This window comes from Eulemur rufifrons, chromosome 28 (assembly GCF_041146395.1).
Source record: "Eulemur rufifrons isolate Redbay chromosome 28, OSU_ERuf_1, whole genome shotgun sequence".
In the NCBI taxonomy this organism is placed as follows: domain Eukaryota; kingdom Metazoa; phylum Chordata; class Mammalia; order Primates; family Lemuridae; genus Eulemur; species Eulemur rufifrons.
The window spans coordinates 70,945,221-70,966,765 of record NC_091010.1 but is presented as its reverse complement, the minus strand read 5'-3'; the positions used below and the strand labels follow the sequence as shown (position 1 = coordinate 70,966,765).

Sequence of the window (21,545 nt, the reverse complement as noted above, 5' to 3'; positions counted from 1 at the left end):
TTTGTTTGGAAAATAGTTATTTTTTCATAAAAATGTTATTTATGTTAAAACATAGTGAGTTTGTTATTGCTATTTTAAAATGAATTACTATTTTAAAATCTATGGCAATGATCAACAGATACAACCCACAGGACCAACAGGCCTGGGGTCCTCGAGCCAGGAGGAGTGAAAAGTGGTCCTGCCCACGGGGCCGCGGCTCCCACGGACTCGCCCCCAGAGCGACACTGACAGTCCTGGTGGGGGACGTGGCTTCTCCCCTCACAGCAGAACGGTTCAGCCACTTCCTGACTTAAGGATGTCCACAGCACTCTGCTCTTACTGAACGTAAGACCACACGCAACACACGTGACAGCTGCCATCTTTTACATACGAAGAGTTCACGCAAACAGAGAGCGCGCGGGTGGGTCACAGACTCCGTCGCCGGTGCCGGGCGGGCAGGTCCAGGTCTCCGCTGTGCGTGACTTGCAGGAGTTCTCTGGCTTCGGAGGGGCCGTCCCGGGGAGGGGCCGGGCGTGAGGCGCGGCGGCCGGAGCAGGTACCGCCCCCACTGACCCCTGGCCGCGCGGGGTTCAGTGAACGCTTCATGCCCTGGAAGACGCTGCCCTATCACTTCGGTGGACAAGGCAGCTGCACGGCCGTCTCTGCGCTGCGATCTCCTCACGTCAGAGCTAACGCGTGCGCAGGGCTGCTCCCAGGCTCCCGGGGCCGCTCTGCGGGGGAGCGCCCTGCGCCGAGACGTCAGGGCAGGGACTGGGCAGCAGCTGCAGGACACACCGGCCGTGTGCTGACACGCCGGCCCGTGTGCTGACACGCCGGCCTGTGTGCTGACACGCCGGCCGTGTGCTGACACGCCGGCCGTGTGCTGACACGCCGGCCCGTGTGCTGACACGCCGGCCGTGTGCTGACACGCCGGCCCGTGTGCTGACACGCCGGCCCGTGTGCTGACACGCCGGCCCGTGTGCTGACACGCCGGCCGTGTGCTGACACGCCGGCCGTGTGCTGACACGCCGGCCCGTGTGCTGACTTCACTGACGGGAGCGGAAGCACAGACCGGGCCACAAACCGGGATCTGCAGCCGGAGAAGAGAGCTCGGGCCCGGCCTGCCCGGGACACTGCCGCCAAGACAGACACAGGCCCTCCGCACCCGGCTGCGGCAAGGACGCTCTGACAGTCTTGGAGTCCTCACGGCCTTCCGGAAAGTACCAGGAGGGCCCAGAGTGTGGGGAGCACAGACACCAGGAGCTACATCGCGTAATGAGAACTTCAGTGGAAAACGGGCAACCCTGAAGCACGGAGCGGCCGCCCAGGATGCAGACAGCTCAAGGCACAGGTCACTTTCCTCACACAAAGAGCAAGTGTGTGGGCTGAGGGCGCCAGCCGGGGACACTCTGTGGTCAGTGATGGGTCCTCCACGCACGCTGAGGGGCCACCTGGGGCAGGACTGCTCCCACAGAGCAGCCCGCGTGCGCCATCCGCCCCGCCCAGCGCAGGGCCATGTCCCCGAGGCGGCCCGTGTCTCTCACTGACTCGTCTGCACTGGTGCCAGCAAACAGCCGTGCCCCGGGCGGCCCCGTCCACTCCGCTGGGGGCCAGGAGGCCCCAGGCATGGCCTGTGGGCGTCGCCTGCAGGAACAGAACCGAGGCAGGGGCTCTGTGACCTCAGGAACGAGCATGGCGACCCCAGAGTTCTTGGGCCACGCTCTGACGCACATCTGCTGAAGGGAGCTGGACTCCGCCACGCCCTGAAGCCGGGCGGCGGCCCCAGGGCCAGCACGGCACGCGGCTCGCAGCCCCGCAGACTCACACCGCCCCGGGTGTCATGGCGCTGGGACAACAGGTCCGCCAGGTGCCTCTGGGGGCCTGCGTGTCCAGCAGTCAAACCTCAGGCCCAAGGGGCGACGGAGCGGCACCTGCCTTCCCACAGGACGACGCCAGCAGACCTGTCTCGGAGACGCCAGCGGCCGCACAGAGCAGGACACCCCAGCCACCACCACCTTCCGGAAGGCTCGCCTACCCCGGACTCATCTGAAAACCTTCTCTGGACACCAAAGTGCTCTGTTATTTCAAGGCTCAGCCCACGGCACCGCCACGGGCTGCAGCAAAGCCTGTGCCCCCAAGCTCCCTCAGGCAGTGTCCTCTTGGGCTCCCAGCCCTGCGCCGCGGGAGGGCAGACTGGCTCTGCAGGCTGAAGTCTGCAGCTGCTTCCAACAGTGCCCGGCTGCTCTGTGCCGGCACCTGTGCAAAGAGTGCACACAAACACACCTCCATACACATGTGCTCACACGCACACCTCTGCACACACCTGTTCATATGTGTGCACACGCACAGAATGCACATACTACATGCACAAACCCTGCACAGGCACCCATGCATGCACCCACGCAATTCACAGTGCTCTCATGAACACACGTGCACACACCCACCTTGTGCACATATGCATCCACACACCTGTGTGGTGCACCCTGCATACTCACAAACACATCCATGCAGCGCTCACACTCACACACGCCCCACGCACACTGTCCCACAAATACACACCCCATGCAGTAGTGCACATGTACATGTGTGCACACATGCAACACAACCACACATGCATACATGCATACTCTCACGCGCACATGCGACACAACCACTCATGCATACATGCATACTCACACTCACGCGCACAAGGGACACAACCACACACGCATACATGCATATTTACACTCACGTGCACATGCGACACAACCACTCATGCGTACATGCATACTCACACTCACGTGCACAAGGGACACAACCACACATGCATACATGCATATTCACACTCACGTGCACATGCGACACAACCACGCACGCATACATGCATACTCACACTCACGTGCACAAGGGACACAACCACGCACGCATACATGCATACTCACACTCACGTGCACAAGGGACACAACCACGCACGCATACATGCATACTCACACTCACGTGCACAAGGGACACAACCACTCACGCGTACATGCATACTCACACTCACGTGCACATGCGACACAACCACGCACGCGTACATGCATACTCACACTCACGTGCACAAGGGACACAACCACGCACGCATACATGCATACTCACACTCACGTGCACAAGGGACACAACCACGCACGCATACATGCATACTCACACTCACGTGCACATGCGACACAACCACGCACGCATACATGCATACTCACACTCACGTGCACAAGGGACACAACCACGCACGCATACATGCATACTCACACTCACGTGCACAAGGGACACAACCACACACGGATACATGCATACTCACACTCACGTGCACAAGGGACACAACCACACACGCGTACATGCATACTCACACTCACGTGCACAAGGGACACAACCACGCACGCATACATGCATACTCACACTCACGTGCACAAGGGACACAACCACACACGGATACATGCATACTCACACTCACGTGCACATGCGACACAACCACGCACGCATACATGCATACTCACACTCACGTGCACAAGGGACACAACCACGCACGCATACATGCATACTCACACTCACGTGCACAAGGGACACAACCACGCACGCATACATGCATACTCACACTCACGTGCACAAGGGACACAACCACGCACGCATACATGCATACTCACACTCACGCGCACAAGGGACACAACCACGCACGCATACATGCATACTCACACTCACGTGCACAAGGGACACAACCACGCACGCATACATGCATACTCACACTCACGTGCACATGCGACACAACCACGCACGCATACATGCATACTCACACTCACGTGCACAAGGGACACAACCACGCACGCATACATGCATACTCACACTCACGTGCACAAGGGACACAACCACACACGGATACATGCATACTCACACTCACGTGCACATGCGACACAACCACACACGCATACATGCATACTCACACTCACGTGCACAAGGGACACAACCACACACGCATACATGCATACTCACTCGTGCACATGTGACACAACCACACACACATACATGCATACTCACACGTGCACATGCGACACAACCGCGCATGCATACATGCATACTCACACTCACGTGCACAAGGGACACAACCACACACGCATACATGCATACTCACACTCACGTGCACAAGGGACACAACCACGCACGCATACATGCATACTCACACTCACGTGCACAAGGGACACAACCACACACGCATACATGCATACTCACACTCACGTGCACATGCGACACAACCACACATGCATACATGCATACTCACACTCACGTGCACACACGCACATGGCCTGACACATCCATGGATGTGTGGACACACTGCATACACACATGTAAACCTATGTACTGCACACACACACTGACACACTCAGACCCATGCACACACCCACGCACACGCATGCCCATGCACGCACACAACCTGCACGCACACTCAGGTGGGCATGCGGGATCACCTGCTTTATGGCAGTCAGAGAACACACCTGGGCAGGTACCAAGCCACAGAGCCACCACTTCCGACCCCCGCCCTGCTCCTTCCTAGTCACGCTCTTGTTCACGCCACTCCCACGCTTTGCAACGGTTTCCAAACCCTGCACGGCAGCCCATCGGGGGCTGGGAAACGCTATTTGCTGGTCACAAACATGGTTTTTAAAATACGGTAGAACCAAGGGGAGCAGGGGCGTTGGTGCATGCCGGGGGTGGGGGTGGGCGGGGCTCAGGCCGCAGGAGCCCGCGTGCTGGGCTGGCAAGCGCGATGGTCTCCGCGGCGCGCTGGGCCCCAAGCCTTGGAAGCCAGCGCTTCCTGAGTCTGTGACGTTGCACCTCCACCTGGGAGAGCTCCAGCGCCGTTTCCAAACTAGAGGGAAATGCCTGTGACGGAACCGACGGGACAGGAAGTGCCCGGAGACCCCGTGTGCTCAGCGGCAATGCGCGTCTTGTGTGGACACCGCCGGGCTGGGGGTGGCGCGGGCGCTCTCGCCCACAGGGTGACGGCGAAGCCAGCGGCTGGCGGGGACGTGAGCTGCCCACAGTGATGCCCTGGGCTGCCCGGGCACAGTGGATCTCTGGGTCACTGGAGGCCGGACTGTCCTTCATGGTGAAGGCCGTGGCCAGGCAGGGGGCGCGGTGGCTCCAGAGCCGGCTCTGAGGGGGAGCTCGGGGGTCCCGGCACCGAGCACGGAACCTGCCGGTGCTGCCACACGGACCCCGCAGGCCCGGTGGAGCGAGGGGCCGCACGCCACAGTGCTGCCCAGAAGACGGTGACCGCCAACGACGGCTGACGTAGCCTGCTGGCGGGAGCCCCACGGTTTGATGACAGGGGCACTGCGCCTCGCGGCAGCACTGCTGGGCTGTGAGCCGGGGCGACCGCTGCCGCCCTGACGTGGCACCACAGACCTTGCGCCTAGAAACCACACGGCGGGTGCGGCTGTTCCTCAGCTCAGGGCCTCGCATCAGGGCATCGCTCCTGCCCTGAGGGGGCCTGGGGAGCCGCTCCCAGGCCCATCCTGGAGGGAGGCAGACGTGGCCCGAGGCCTGGCGTGATGCGCCCCACGCTTTGAACGCCGCTTCCCTCCCATCCCCGCTCTCTGCCTCCCGCCAGAGAAAACCGCCCGGCTGCGCCCACGTGGGTGGCACGGAATCCACCCCCTTTTAGGGACACTGTCCTTGATCACCTCACTCAACCAGGTGCCCCAGGGCTGCGTGGGCCCTGAGACTGGTGCCGCTGGCCCGGGCTCTGACACTGTTCCCTGAGCACCGGGACCCCCAGCCAGAGCCCCGCACCCTGACGCCAGGGGGTGCAGGCCTGCGGCCCAGCACCACCGCTGAGCTGCAGAAAGCCTGTGTCCAGAGAAGGGCCTCTCCCAGCCGCACACACCTGACCACGGGAGCGTGGTTCAGGCATCTCGACGACCCCACGGAGAAGCTGGAGGGCCGCCCGCTTCTCAGGCACACTGCAGTGCACAACTCCGCTTTCCTAGCGGGGGCTGTGGCGTGCTCACTGCTGGGCGTGACGCAGGACACGTGGGCAATAGGCAGCCCCACACGCTGCTTCCAGACAGACGGCAAGTCTGAGAGGCCCGGCGGGCAAGGGCACCTCCTCCGACGCCCGGCACCGCGCGGCGGGCTGAGTCCTGCAGGCTCAGGCCTGGCTGCGCCTTTGCGGCCACTGGCTGTGAAATCCTTTCTCTCTCTCTACGCCGCTCCTCGGAGGCCCTGGCTGGCTGGGAGGGGGGAACCCGGCGTTACTGTTGCAGGTTTCAAGATTCCAGAAACATCAGCATGAACACGGCTTACGACGTGGCCGAGGAAGACAACGGAACCAAACCCTCAAGATACGGCCTTAATGGCAGGTCCCAACATTCCAGAAAGATCCAAGACAAGAGCTGCCCCTGGGGCCCCCAGGATGCAAATCTGACATGGCCTTATTTTGCATACTGGAAAAAATCTATTTTAAAAAGAAGATAACAGAATTACTTCGTACTCCCAGCCGGTGGTTTCCTCAGGTCCTGGAGAGGGTAGGAGGAGGTGCCGTCTGCACACAAGCACAGGGGGTGCACACACACGCACACGCAGAGACACACCATGAACACAGGCACGCACATGTGCACACGCCTCTGCACACACACAGACACCACAGGCACACGTGCACACACAGGTGCACACACGTGCACAGACACACCAGAGGGAGGAAGGCGAGACGTCACCTGGCTCACCTGGCAGGCAGAGTGTCCTTACCTGGGAGGGAACGAGATGTCCAGTTCGTACAGTCTGTCCTTAAAGACAGACAACTCTTTGTCAAATTCCAAGAGCTAAAGGAAAGAGAAAGAAAATAAAGTCACTGTGATTCCTCAGCAGGACGCAGTGGTCTGTGTGCAGCGGCGATGCCTGTAACTGCCGGGAGACACGCCCGGCTCAGGTGCTCAGAGCGGCGTCTGCCACCCACAGCCGCCGCCACGTGCCACCAGAAAGCTGTGGGGGCCACCGGAGGCCGTGTCCGCACCTGTGCTGTGGGCAGCGGGCCCCGCACTGCCGTCACCGACCAGCTCCTCCCCCGGAGCCTCCCCGCGGGGCCTCCCTGCCGGGCGCCCAGAGCAGCACTGGCGGCCGCGGGCCCACGGCAGACACGGGGAGGGCTGACGCCGTCCCTCTGCGGCACCTTCGGCGGCTCCTCCCTGGAGCTGGGCTTGACGCCACAGCAGGAGGGACCCGGCTGGCAGCGTGAGCGTCAGCCTTGTGCCAGGAGCTCAGGGAACCACCCCACCTGGGCACGCAGGTGCGATTCCGCCGGCAGTGCGGGCATGAAACGCTCGTTCCCACGGGGGGAGGAGGCCCTTCGGGGCTCTCCAGAGATGAGGGTGTGGCCCCCACCGTGAGAGGCCACCGTGCCCCTCCCGGACGCACCCATCCGTCACGGCCCACCCGCAGCTGTGCACGGCGCCGCCTCCAAACCACACTGTGCCCTGGCGCGTTCCCGCCTCCTCATCCATCATTCCCGAGACGTGCAATTATCAGCCTCGTGTACACAGTAATTACCGCGCGCCGGGCTGCTGCCTGAGCCACCTGCACCGCGGCCCCCGCCCACTCTCCGCCATCGCGCCCCACCCCCGGCTGGCACCTGTGGTCTGGGGCCGGGCCAGGGCTCAGGTCACCGGAAACAGCCGGAATCTCTGACAGAAGTTGTTGCGTTTACCGCACCGACATGGCGACCGCGTGATAGGAGAGGAGGGATGGGGTCACTTCGGACACAGCTGCCTGGTGTCACCGCACACCGGCAAAGCCCAGATTCCGGCCGAGCCACAGAGAGCCGGGCCCCCACGGTGCTGTGTGAACACACTCCTGCCAGGCCCGCAGGCCACTCTCCGTGACACCAGGTGGCCCTGCTGCCCCTGCACCAGGGGAGGCCCCAGTGCCACCTCGAGGAGTGACCTGCTCCAGGGCCAAGAGCTTCCGGAATGGCCTCGGGCAGCTCCCCGCGGGTGGGGATGGAGTGGACGCCCGGACAGGGAAGCCTTCCCTCGAGGGCAAAGCGTGTGCGTGGGCTCTGGACCAATCCTGCCCTTGCACGTGTGTCTGTATCCGTGTACCCGCAGGAACACTTACACTCACGCACAGGCCTACAAACACGCATTGCATCTGGGTCACCCACGTCAGCGACAGAGCCCCCCGAATGCCAGCGTGGGCCCTGCTGGCCTCTCAGGCACTGGGACGCCCAGGCAGCGCCGTAGGCAGCGCCAGGCCCTCGTGCCCACAGGTGGGGGCCGTGCACCAGGCAGGTGGCTTGTTGGGGGCTGACCCGGCTCTGACCACCGTGACCAGCAGGGGGTGCTGGGCTCCGCGGCTGCTGGCGGCACGAGCTCGGGCGCCAGGCCCTTCCGGAAGGCCCGAGCTGGAGAATCTGCAGGGAGCTGCCGAGGCGGGGAAGGAGCTACCGAGGCGGGGAAGGAGCCGCGGCCGACCAGCGTGTTTCCAAAGTGCGACGGCAACTCCCTCGGACCTCGAGGACGAGGGTCCCGATCTCAGGCGCACAGGCAGGTGGGTGTGGGGGTCACCCTGCTGCCGGGCCTTCCTTGAACCCCGCATCTGACTCAGCTTGTGAAGATCCCTGAGGACGTTCCTCCACCTTCGCTGCGCAGGCACCTACCCACAAGTCCACAAGGCCAGCTCGTCACACGTGACACGTGCTGAGACCTGATGTGATGTCCCCCTTCCTCCTTCGTGGCGCCCTGCTCTGGAAGCCCAGCCAGCCCTGCTGTCCGCAGGGACCTCTCTGTCTCTGTGCTGACGTCTGCGTTCTGGCTGGTGTTCCGGGACGGAATTCCAAGTCAGCGCGTTTTCTATCAGCTCTTTGATCGCGCTGGTCCAGCGACTGCTCTGGAAGCCGGCGGCCGTGTCCCTCCATCGCGCAATCTGACATCCTCCTCGTGCTGCTTTTGAACCATCCCTGTGTCTGAGGCTCTGCCACTGCTCCGTGTCTGTAGTGAATTTATTTTCATTCCTCCTGCTCAGGACTCACTGAGTGTCCTGAGAATTGGCGACAGTTCTGGGAAACACGCAGTCACTGACTCTCCAAACACGACTCCCAGGAACTCCTACTTGGTCGCTGAGCTCCAGTCCCCCGCGACGGACCCTCCGCTCACTTCCCGCACACGCGTGTGCTGCACTCGGGCCTCCCTCAGGCCTGTCGTCCAGTCCATCAGCCTCTTCTTCAGCTGCGTCCCCGCTGCCTCTTACCCCGTCCCCGGCCGTGCTCAGAGCTCCCTCGGGGACACTATCCAGGGGTCTCTCCTCTGCCCCACCCTGCTGCCCACCCACCTGCTCGTCTGCCTGGCGGCCGGGGGGCTCCACGGTGGGGGCGTCTGTCCGTTCCGTTCACCCGGAGCAGGGCAGCCAGGGAGTCGCTGCTGAGCAAACATGGGACGCGGCCATTCAGTGTGGCATCCACTGGTCCCGCCGTGTGGCTTCCAGAGAATCTAGAACGTTCTTTCTTTCTCACATCAAGTCACGGCCTTGACGAAACTCCAGTGAAAGTTCAGAACCCTGAGATGCTGACTGGCCTCCCAGGGCCCTGCCCGGGACGCCGGGGACCTCTGCAGGGCACAGCCGGGCACGGGGGTCCAGCCCGAGGGAGCATGGGGCGTGACGGTCTCCGGCACGTTTTCAGCCCAAGAACCCAGAGGGCTTTGCTTTGATTTTGCCTATTGTGCCAGCACTTTATTTTACACAAATGCAAAAACCATTTCTAGAATCTCCTCTGCAAATGAGAAATGACAGCTCCGTTGCCAGATTCCTTCTCAGTTCTCTCCACACTGATGAGGAAAACGCTTCCCGTGGCGTCCCGAGAGACCCTCCTCCCTAAGCGAGTCCTTGCTGCCCGCAGGCCGGGGGCCAGACCCACGGCTTCTGCTCAAACTCCCCTCGGGAAGACACGGGCGCCAGGCGCACACGCAGTCCCGGCGCTGTGGGAGGCTGAGGTGGGGGTCGCCTGGGCCCCGCAGCTTGACGCCACCCAGTGCAGCTGCGCAGCAGAGCGAGACCCTGTCTCAAAAAAAAAAGAAAAAAAAAAAAAAAAGACAACACAGACAAAGGACAGTGCGGAACAACAGGCCGCGAAGACAGGAAACCGTGAGTGCTCTGGGAAGACACTGCCCCTCGGACACCCCCTCAGAGACGGGGCAGGAGGGAAGGAGGTCACCTCTGCAAACGCTCGAGACCAAGCCCTGCTGTGTGGGGGGCTCTTGTTCAGGGCCCTCCCACGCCACGTCCTCAGTGAACCTGTCCCGATTGCCGGGTGACATCAACAGCCACTGCCAAACCTTCTGCGGTGGCCCCAGCAGGTCCACAGCTGTGGGGACGCAGCTTCTGGGCTCCTCCTGCCAGGGCTCTGCTCCCCGGCGCGGGACTTTCTGTGGCGCTGTGGGGACTTTGGCCAGGAAGGGCGGCTGCCTTGGGGACGCTGTTGCGGCACCCGGTCCCAGCCTGGGCGGCCTTGAGTGCCCGGCGCCTGCCGGCCTGGCGCCCACCTGGGCTGCAGAGGGCAGAGGAGGCGTCCTGGGCACCCCACTTCCACCTTCCCCTGCTCGGGGTGGCTTCTGGAAGCAGCGGCTGGGAGGCGCGGACAGGGCTCGTGCAGAGGGGAACGCACGGCCAGTATCTGATTTATTCGGCTTCGGGGAACAAAGTACCGCTTTCCTCCCGGCTGCGGCTGTTGCTCAGGGCACATCCCACCTGCGGCCGCCAGGGACCAGGGTGGTCTGTGGGCTCGGAGCAGCTGAAGCACTTGTCCCCAAGCTGCCACTGAGAGGTGAGTGCCCAGGCCAGTGAGCACACGGTGCGTAGCAGACACAGGACGGCATGTGAGAAAGGGCTCCGGGCAGGGCTGGGGTGTGGGTGAAGCCGCCACCGTGGTGAGCTGGCGTGGTGGGGTGCTGGGGCCAAGGGGACACTGACACCAAAGACCCCCGCAGGGAGGGGAGGAAGAGCCTGTGCATGTGCAAGGGACACTCCTGATGGGTCCCTGTCACCAGCGCCAACATCAGCAGGAACGTGGGCGGCCAAGGAGCACACCCGAGTTGGGCCCCGGGAGCCTCCGTGGAGTGTCTGTGGCCCCGGGAGCCTCCGTGGACTGTCTGTGGCCCCGGGAGCCTCCGTGGACTGTCTGTGGCTCCGGGAGCCTCGTGGACTGTCTGTGGCTCCGGGAGCCTCCGTGGACTGTCTGTGGCCCGCGGGAGCCTCCGTGGACTGTCTGTGGCCCGCGGGAGCCTCCGTGGACTGTCTGTGGCCCCGGGAGCCTCCGTGGACTGTCTGTGGCCCGCGGGAGCCTCCGTGGACTGTCTGTGGCCCGCGGGAGCCTCCGTGGACTGTCTGTGGCCCGCGGGAGCCTCCGTGGACTGTCTGTGGCCCGCGGGAGCCTCCGTGGACTGTCTGTGGCCCGCGGGAGCCTCGTGGACTGTCTGTGGCCCCGGGAGCCTCCGTGGACTGTCTGTGGCCCGCGGGAGCCACAGAGCTGCCGACGGAGCTGCCCGAGCCCAGAATCCCCAGCCCCACCTGCTCCCGCGGAAGTTCCCTGCTGCAAACCGTAGTCTTGCAGGCTCAGTGCCTCAGGGCACGAGACCCCGACCCTTCTCTGCACACTGACCTGGCGGAGCCCCTTGCCCACGCCACCAGGACCCTGAGGAGCCAGGGTCTCGCCCTCCTGGTCTCCTGTGGGCGTCGAGCTGGCCCCAAGGGGTCTAGGGACTCCTGTGCCCTCACTCAAAGCCCGAGGCCGACACTGCTCCCTGGTGGCTCAGAGGGGCGGCTCAACCTGCTGGGGCCTGGGTCACGAGGCCGGCACGTCCACATGTGCCACGTCCACACGTGCCACCAGCCGGGGGGACGGTGACAGGTCGCAGCCGGTCGTGATGGGAGGCCTGAGCCCACCGCGCCGAGCGCCGGGGCAGCCTTGCCGGAGCGCTGCGCCTGCTGGAGCGTGTGGGCGAGCACGCGTGAGGACATTCACAGGTTCTGCTTCGGGATCAGATGTTCAGGCAGACGGTGGCTGCTCGGGGGCCTGGCAGATCTCACACATGTGCACACACGTATGCACACAGCACACAGGTGCGGGTCCCCTGGGAGGTGTCCCCAGAGCTGGTCGTGGGGACCCCCAGACTGACGACAGCCGCACCGCTGGGTGGTGGGAGCTCAGCGCGGAACTGAAGGGGATTCACACACAGTCTGGCTCATGACTTTGGCCCAGACAGTAATGTGACAGCAAAACACACTGTGTGCACGCGTGTGCATGTGTGGAGTTGCACACGTGTGTCTGCAGCCAGGTGTCCCGTCACATTTGGGTCAACACTGGACCACAGACATGATGGTGGTCCCATAAGATCATGACAGAGCTGAAGATTCTTGTCACCTCCCGTCCTGACTGACCTGTCCGCATCTCCCCGGCTGGTGGCACCGTGAGACTGCCCAGCAGACCACCCGCCCCCGGTCCTTTCTGGCGCCCCCAGGCCCACGCGCTCAGCCGCACCACACGCACCAGCCCAGCCCCTCCCCGGGAGGCCCTCTGGGTGCCACCGCCCTGACCCCCCGCAGTCCCTCGCTCGCCAGGACATGTGCGGAGTGGCCTGAGCTGGGCGTGCGAATGCGCTGTCACTTAACGCTCATCCAGCGTCTCCGTGTGCTGGGGCCGTGCTGCACGCCAGCCTTGGACACGGACAGAACCGCAACCTGGAGGCCTGGTGGGGACAGGCGTGAAGCTGTGCCGGGGCCACGCAGGCTCTGACGGGTCGGTGGGACCCTCACGCCACGCGGCAGCTGTGGAGACAGAGCTCTGGGGCCCTGTGCCGCCGCCCACCTGCCACGTCCGCACGGATGACGTGGGTTGAAGCCACTGCTGCTGCCGCGAAGGCTCCTGACCGGGGGCCCCTCGGCATTTCCGCTGCGTCGATCCTCTGTCTCCCCGAGCCTGCCCCCTGCAGGGCCGACTTCCCATGCGCCGCGCACACTCCCTGTGGCTGCGGAGCGCAAACAGGCAGGGCCGGTGCGGACGATGACAAAGGGCGCCGGTCATGTGCATCTGTCAGGAGCTGTCCCCGCGGCAGAGTCCACCGCGCCGCGGCGACACCGCGCTGATAAAGGGAAGAGCCCAGAAAAATCGATGCGCCGGGGCCGGCGCGGCTGCTAAGCACACAGAAAACATCTCTGTCCGCGCCGGGCGCTGCGGAGAGTCCCAGGCCCTGCCCTGGGACAGCCACGGAAAATTTAATCTCTCCAAACCCTCGCCAGGCCACTCCATCCTGCGGCCCTGACAGCCACACTTATAATTAATTATACAATTTCGATGGGAATATCGACTAAACAAAGCTATAAATCATAGAAAAAGTCAATAGGCATGGACACATTCAATCATGTCCCGGCCAATGATTACTACTCTTAAAATACAATAATTATTTTCAGGAGCCAGCTCGAATTAAATTCCTGTCAGGCGGGTACAAGACCGGCGCTGATGAAGGACGAGACGGGTTTGGGGGCCGAGCCCGGTGCAGGCGCCCACCCCGTGCACGGGAGCTCGGTCGCGGCCGTGCTGTGCGTTTACCAGGCCGAGAGGGTGAGATCATCTCCGATGGCCCATGGGGCCCCCCACCCCGCCCCTCCCTTGACGGGGACACCGCCCTGTCTCCGGGCACAGCGGACCCGGCAGCTGACCCTGGGGCAGGAGCGTGGGCACAAGTGCCCGTGTGTGGGCACAAGCGCATGTGCGGCACCGTCGTCGCGAGGGCCCGAGGGCAGCGGCGCCGTCAGGCTCCTTGGAGACACCACATGAGTGGCCCAGGCGGGCACTGCGTCCCTGGGCCCCAGGCCCCCGGCAAACAGCTCCTCGGCCGAGGTTCCCGGTGCGGCACGACAGGCGGGCACGTGGCCCCGAGTCCCTGCACTCACGCCTGTGCTCTACTGCACCCGACTGCATTTTCTGTCCGAGAATCAAAGCCAAAAGTTCTCCGGAACATTCTGACTAAGCCTCTTCTGCCTTGAACACCCGAGACGGCCTCGCAGGCGAATGCAGCAGCGTGGCTTGCACAGGCAGCCGGTCCCCGTCTAAACGCCCAGAGAAGAAAGCAAGGACTTTGGACCCCACTGAAGACGCCACTGCCAGGGTGTCTTCACAGCACGCTGCGACCTCCGACCTCCCTCCCCCGGCAACACCTGGCGCAGCCCTGTGCTTCCCCGTGGCCACTGCAGCCTCCTCCTCAGCCTGCTCCCGGCTCCTTCTGGAATGTACTGTCCCCTGGGACACCCTGGCGTCCTCCTCCGAGGGCTCCTGCTGTCTTCCCGCCCCGCACGGTCCTGGGAGACCCGGGCTCTGAGGGGCCAGCTCTGCGGGGGCCTCACAGCGCCCTGCCGTGGCCACCCCCCGTTCCACGCTTGTCCACGTGTGGCCCGTGGGGGGGACGGGCAGCTCCAAGCGGAGGGCAGATCCTGCAGCCAGCGCTGGCCTGACATGGAGCCGGCTCTCCACTGATCTGAGCTGCGTGTTCCCACCTCGGCTTCCACACGCACTCACTACACGCATGCACATACACGTAACCACATCCACCCATGTACACACACGCACATGTACTCACAAGCATCCGTGTGCACAAGTGTTTGCACAGGCCATGCACACAGCAAGTCCAGCAACCTCTCATTGTGCACACGTGGCTTCTGCCTATTCAGAGCGAAGCCCCGCACCCAGGGAGCCCCCCAGACCCCCCGGGGGTCCACCTTAGACATATAAGGGTCTCCAGGGCCGACGGACCTGCTCAGGGTCATGTCACCCACGGACGGGACACTGACGTGGGAGCCGCAGCCCCAGCCAGCCGGGAGGCACCCCATGAGCTGTCCCGGCAGAGGCAGCGTGGCCCCCAGACTCAACAGCTGACCCGGGAGGTGGCGGCGTCAGGACGGGGGCCCTGGAGCCACGGGCCACAGCCGCCAGCAAACTCACCGCGGTGCCGTTGTTGTCTCGGAAAACCTCCTGGTTGAAGTAGCTGAAGAGCTTCTTCTCCAGCTGCAGCATCACCTGCAAGTCAGAGCTCTCAGTGCCGTCCAGGCCGCGCGTCCCCACCCCCAGACTGCAGCACCCGCGGGGCAGGTGGCGGGGGGTCTGCAGAGGCCCCGCGTGGCCCACAGGCGGTGCAGGCCCCACCTACCTTCCGGTCGTTGTCCGACTCGCGAAATATCAGCTTCACGACTTCGTTGGTGTCGGCGGCCCGGACGGTCTGCATGGTGGCCTTGGTGCAGAGCGTCTGTGGGAAAACACGGGGGGACTCAGGCCGGGAGGCTCTGCCGGCCCCCCAGGTGGCGTCGGTGGTCTCCTGACCCTCCCGCTGGCAGACACCCGTTTCCAGACAGCGGCTGGTGCACCCCTGGGCCAGGGAGCTGCCCCCACGGCACCCCTGCCACTCCCTGCGCCTGCTCCCCAGGCCAGACCCGGGGCTCGCTAGGTGCCGCTGCAGAGGTCCTGGACCCCAAACCTGCTTCCGCCCGAAAGCAGCCAGAAGCCCAGAGCCGTGCGGGGCAGAGCCAGGCCCCGCCGTGGGGGCTCCCTCGGGAGGGGTCTGGGCAGGCTTGTATTGGCTACGCGGAGGTGGGAGAGCAGGGTGGGGACACACTCCTGCTCCCCGGTAGTAACCCCCAAGCCAGTCCCTGTGGGTGCTCAGACTGGCAGGGCCAGGATGCCACGGCAAAGGAGGGACGAGCTCGGGTGGGGACGCAGCGGGGGCAGGGCCAGGCTGGGCGCGGGCAGGGCGGCAGCCTGGACAGCAGAGCAGAGAGGAGCCTTGTGTGAGCCTCAGTGCTGCGGGGGACGGCAGAGCTGGGGCCTGGCCATGCCCGTCAGCTCCGCACAAGCTGTGAAAACTCTGGAGTAGTCACCAGGGAGGTGCCAGTGCCGAGGGGGCGAAGCCCACAGCAGGGGACAGGCCGTGCTCAGGGCAGGGGCGGGTGACTTTCCTCCCCTCCGTCCCAGGAGCCCTCGGGGCCTTCCCGGAGTGGCCTGGGGCTCAGGGAAGGGCCGGGGGAGGCCGGGTGGCTGCCACCACCCAAAGCACACTCCAGGGCAGGTCATTGACATTCAGAACGCAGGTCGCTGGTCGGGTCAAGCCCCCCAAAGTGGCTTTTGGACTCATGTGTCAGAAATCAGTCCGGGGCCTTCACACAGCGCGCGGATTAGAACAAGCACCCAAACAACGGCGCGGCCCTGCGCGGCCAGGAGGTCTGGCCATCCACATGCTAATGCGCTTAGTGGCTTAAGCAGCTTTCCCAGACGCCATTGTGGCCAGCCCAGGACGCAGGAATTCCCTGTTCTGTCTCCCAAAGGCATCTGCTGGAAACTCTTTAAGAGCTGCTTTATCTCAGCACTCCAGGCAGCTCCCACAGGACACATCCATGGACCCTGGGGCTGCCCGAGAGGCCCCACATCTGCCCCGGAGCCGCCCCGTCCCCATTCCCAGGCTTCGCAGAGCTGGCCTGTCCCCGCTCCTTTCAGCCCCCGAGTCCTGGCCACTCATGCAGAAAGCTGCCAGGCTGGGCTTTTCCGGCTTGCCTACTTACAGAAGGGATTTTTCTCTTTTGAAAGGAGAAAAAAGTACCCCAAATGCTATTTTTAAAAAGTCATCTAGGATTTGGTTTCATCATTAGCAGCTTCAGGGACGCCAGAGAGGGCAGCCCTAGCACACAGTCTCGGGGCGCTCGGAATGCCTCCTGCGTTTCCTCTTGGAGTTTAAGGGGCTGCTGTGTGCCAAGGGAGCCCCTCTGTGTGCGGGGAGAGACCCTGGCTTTCCTCCTATCTGGGCAACGGCCGAGGCGTGCGGGCTGGACAGGGTGGCCCGGCGCAGGGCACAGTCAGCTGTGTTCCGTGTGACGGAGTTACACCGTCTTCACAGCCGTGTGGTCTGGCGGTCAGAGAGCCCGACATGCACACGCGTGGCTCACGGAGCCCCCCTCGCCCCAGCCGCTGTCACACAGGCCCTGCCGCAAAGTTCAACCCTCTGCTGAGGAGCAAAGGCCCCGTCTTCTACGTGCCCCCTTAGAGAGCCAGCTTAGAAAAACACAAGTTGTTCTGTGCTGACGCCAACACCTGCGTGCAGGTCACAGGGACACACGGGCACGAGAGCAAGAGCGGGCCAAAGAGTCACCTCCAACTTCCGGACAAGAGCCGGGCTCACCCAGCCCCCCGGGACAGCCTCGCGTCACAGCTGCGTGGGAGGCAGCCGGGCGAGGGCTCCCGGGGTGGGAGGGGGGAGCAGGCTGGGTGTCGGCCAGGAGCCTTCTGGTGGGACCCGTGTCGGCGCGGCCCGGCCTTGCTGAGCGGAGGCTGACGTGGGGGTGGGGGAGGGGGGTGTGCAGGGTTCAGGGCTGGGGACGGGACGCTGCTCTGGGAAGCGTGTTTGCAAGTTCCGTGGGTTGACTTTTGGTGTATCCATGGTGGCGAGAGGTATATCAAGCAAAAATATACAAAACTGGATTTTTAAAATTCCTATCAATTCCTATCAGTGGAAACCAGGCACCAGCTTTCAACATGAAGACACAGACCGCGACGTCCCCTCACTGTCACTGCTACCTCTCTCAGTGACGTGGAAGCATGAAGCTCCGTGCAGCCACTTCCACAGTCAGCAGACACCTGTCTGAACCTGCACCTGCCCACGGCCGGCAAAGCTCGGCGCCCTGCGATTCTGCCTGCAGAGCAGGCGCCCCGGGTGAGCTCTGCCCGGGCACAGGGAGTGGAGTGGGCGAGCCCCCCACACCTGGCGCCTGCTGGCGGGGGGCCCCTGCATGGCCCAAGCCAGGCGGACGGGGACCCAGGTCAAGTGAGACAGTCATCTGTCACGCTACTGGTCAAATGTGCCAGGGCTGGCGTGGTCCTGGCCGCACCAGAGTCCAGCGATCACCCGTGTGCTCCAAGCCAAGCTCCGGGCCAGGCCTCGTGGAGAGCCAGGTGGACACGTCCCCGAGCCCGGCAGCTGGCAGGGCGCTTGGACTGGTAACCAGCATGGTTCTTGGAGAAAGGACAGGAGGGTCAGAGCAGAGCGGGCGGAGATCCCAGCTGGGCAGAGGCAGGGCGGACGGGCAGGCGGAGGCGGGCAGGGGCAGGTGGGCCACCGGGAGAGAAGGGGGCCCCAGGGTGGGAGAGGGGCTGGCAGTGGGAGGGCCGGGCTCAGGGAAGCTGGATCGGAGCCTGCTGGGAGGGAGGACAAGGGTGTGGGGGAGACCCGGGTGGGCTCAGTGCAGCCCACGGACCCTCTGCAGGGCACCTCCCGCCCCTGCCCCGGACCCAGAGGGCTCCTCTGTTGCTTAGAGGCAGAGAAACCAGCATGTGTTTCCATGTTTCCTTCCCTCCTCTGCCCGCGTGGGCTCGGGAAGTGCGGTGTGAACGGACACTGGCCGAGCTCTCCCACCCAGTGGGGTCCCCAGGGAAGGTCCCCGGGGCTGTCGAGGGCTGCGCCAGGGGTGCCCCAGCAGGCAGCTCATGCCACACGCGGCCGAGCCCGGAGCGCACGTGTGTGGCTGGCCTACACCACACTCCCGGTCGGGTCTGCCACACGCAGTCCTTGTGCTGTGTGAAGGGACTCAGCCCGGGCCCAGGAAGAGGCCACCTCGGTGCAGGGAGGGAGCTGGGCCCCGGGGACACGGCTCAGCGTTACGAGAGGAAAGTTATTAGAAACAGCTGGCTGGGAAACATTCCCTCTGCCACCACGACACAGCCTGACTCCTTGATTATTCCCTGGCGACTGGCACATTCTGTGTGCGTTTTGCCGAGGCAGGCAAGGCAATCTGGTAGCTGGTGGAGCCACAAAGCCCAATCCCAGGACCAGAGGCCACCAGCTGTGACAGCCTGGGTCTCCCCGAGAGCCATGGAGTCCGGCACCTTCTCGGAGGCCCTCAGCAGGACCCCAGGAGCTCCGAGAGGGGCGGCCTGTCCTCTGTGACAGGCAGGCAGAGCCACCTGCCCCCAGGTCCCAGGCCGGCCATGCTGCTGTCCCGCCACGGCCACGCTGCCCGGCGTCCACGGGCTCACCCAGAGCCGCCCCCGCACCTGGAGCGACGCACAGGCAGGTTCGTCCCTTTGGCCTCTGACCCGGCCACCGGCTCTGGCACAGCCTCTCCCAGAATCCGCGCTGAGGGAGCAGCGGGCGGCCTGGCGGGGCCCCTGACACGCAGCCCGCCGCGGAGGCCGCCAGACGCTGCATTGTCTGGCCAGAACGGTGCTTTCAGGAGGGACGGCAGTGCCATTGTCCGGGTGGCCTGTCAGTCACCAGCGGCCGCACAAAGCGGTGGGGGCAAGGTCTAATCCTGACTTGAGTCGGAGACGGAGACGGTCGGGGCCAGATGTCTGCAGCCTGTTTAATGCAGGGGAGCGTCCGGCCTCGCGAGGTCCGGAAGCCGCAAGGACTTCTTTGCCTCCGAGGGCCGCCTCCTCCCTCTTCCCTCAACCTGGGGGCAAAAGGGTGTGAACAGCTGAATAAAATCAAAACAAACATAAAGTCAACCTTGCCCCAAAATCTGGACCCAGCACAGGCAGCCACTGAGGGAATATTCCAGAGCATTCTCAAGGAATCGAACCGTCGGCAAGAGAATGAGACATTGTTTCCAAACCGACCTCCTGGGGAAGCGCTGTGGTGGCCCCACGCCTGCCCGGCAGCCCCGCGAGGATCCCAGAGGCCGGGCAAGCGGCACGGAGCTGTGTCCACTGCCAGGACGCCGGGAGGCCTGGGCCATGCCAGGGCCGCGGGCGGAGGGCGCTCCTGTGGGTGCCTGAGGCGGCCCCGTCAGCGCTCACCTGTGTCCCCTGTGTCTCCTGCGTCCCCTGCCCAGAGCACACCTGGCCAGGAAGCAACTCCCTGGGGGCCCCACTGACTCTTCTCATCAACGTGAAAGGGAAAAACTTTGAAGTCGAAAACAACAAAACACAGCCCGTTCCCTGGGGCAACGACACCCGTGTGGGCAGCCTGGCCACCGCCCAGCTGCAGGAGCCCCGCCCAGCCCGGCCTCCAGCGACAGGGACTCCTGCTGCCCACACGGCAGACGGGTGCCGAGGCCGGAACTGGGGACCGACCGCCCACACGGCCGGCACCGCGAGCGAACGCACAGCACCAGGCGGCTCAGACGCCGCCCGGCCCGACGGTCCCCAGGCTGCGAGGCGCCGTCGTGTGAGCCCTCGGCCAGCTGTGGAGGGCGACCTCGGCACACGCGTGAGGCTTTCCCGATGGTCATGCCAGCACAAGAGAGGCACAATGGTGCCACCGCTTCCCGAGTGGCTGGTGGTGTGAGCCGGACCGCCGATGTCAGCCCCGTAGACGTCCCTTCCCGCACCGAGGAGGAGGAAGTGCTGGTCCCAGGCGCACCGCCGGTCTGGCCTCACCAACACCGGAGCACTCGGACGGGAGCCCACACCGCGCCAGGCGCTCTGGCCACACGCTCGTCCCTCCCGCGGGTGTGCTCCCGCGCCGGGGGCGGCCTCAAGACACATTGGAGCAACTTTTCATGCCCATCCCTCTAAACGTGACCCTGCTCCTGAGCTTTTATCCCTCTGACAACTTCATGCAGAAAACACGCAGGCCCTCTGACGGTGTGAAATCAGGGACAAAGGCCGGGGACAAAGGGTCCGAGGCGCGGGCAGGCGGCCGAATTTCAGCCACAGACAGATGTTCGCGGGAACATCTGAAGGAAACGCTTGTACGAGAAACGGCCTTAAAGCAGCGTCTTCGGCAGCACAGACCCAGGGCCCGGGCGGCGGCCTCGGCTGGGAGAGCCGAACCGTGCCGTGACCTTCCGCACGCAGCTCCTTTTGCTGCCGGGCTCCCCGGTCACCCAGGGTCCCAGCACGCGGGATGCGACGTCTGGGCCGGGTGCCCACCCTCGCCGCTCTGCCGACGCCTGAGCGCGATCCCAGGGCCTCCCTGAAGGCAGCAGGGGCTGCAGCAAGGGCCGGAGCTCCGAGTGACGCCAGCCGACCAGCGCTGGGCCGGACCCGGCCGTGCTCTGGCCCCCCCAGGCAGCGCGTCAGGCCAGCAGTGGCACGGTGGGTGCGAGGATGGGGGCCGCCTGAAGGCCTGGGCTGGTCTCCAGGACGACGGGCACACCCTGCAGGCAAACGAAGGCCCCCCCAGGACAGTCTGTGCGGCCTCCTCCTGCGGGCCCAGGTGCTGGCTCGAGGCAGAGATGTGGGGGGCGCCTCCTTGGGGGCCCTCTGAGCTCCGCCCATCGCACGGGCTTTGCCCAGGTCCCAGAGACGAGCCCTCCTTGGCTGCCTCCACCCTGTCCGAAAGCAGCGCGGCCCGTGGGCTCTACCACACCACACGGCGCTGCTCCGGGCTGAGGCACAGCCTGGCCACGGTGCCGGTCGCCCCCTGGGAGCAGGGGCTTCTCCATCGAAACCTGCGTTTCTGGAAGATGCATCCGGGAGGCCTCGTCCCACCAGGTGTCCGTCTGTCCTCCGCCCCCGCGCAGCTGCACGCGAGTTCTGGTCAGCGAGGCGCCCTCTCCGCAGGACGCCGTGGCTCAGAAGGAAGCCGTGGGAGGCG

At 64.3% G+C, this 21,545-nt stretch overlaps 1 protein-coding gene across 1 annotated transcript in view; it reads right to left on the bottom strand.

Annotated features, from left to right (window-relative positions):
* Positions 1-21,545, bottom strand: part of INPP5A (inositol polyphosphate-5-phosphatase A) — a 170,683-nt gene that overhangs the window by 5,800 nt on the left and 143,338 nt on the right. The window contains exons 10-12 of the mRNA XM_069460100.1: positions 15,174-15,269; positions 14,969-15,043; positions 6,733-6,806 (exon numbers count right to left, since the gene is read on the bottom strand). Coding sequence (XP_069316201.1) covers positions 6,733-6,806; positions 14,969-15,043; positions 15,174-15,269 — 245 coding nt within the window. The remainder of the gene's footprint in view (positions 1-6,732; positions 6,807-14,968; positions 15,044-15,173; positions 15,270-21,545) is intronic.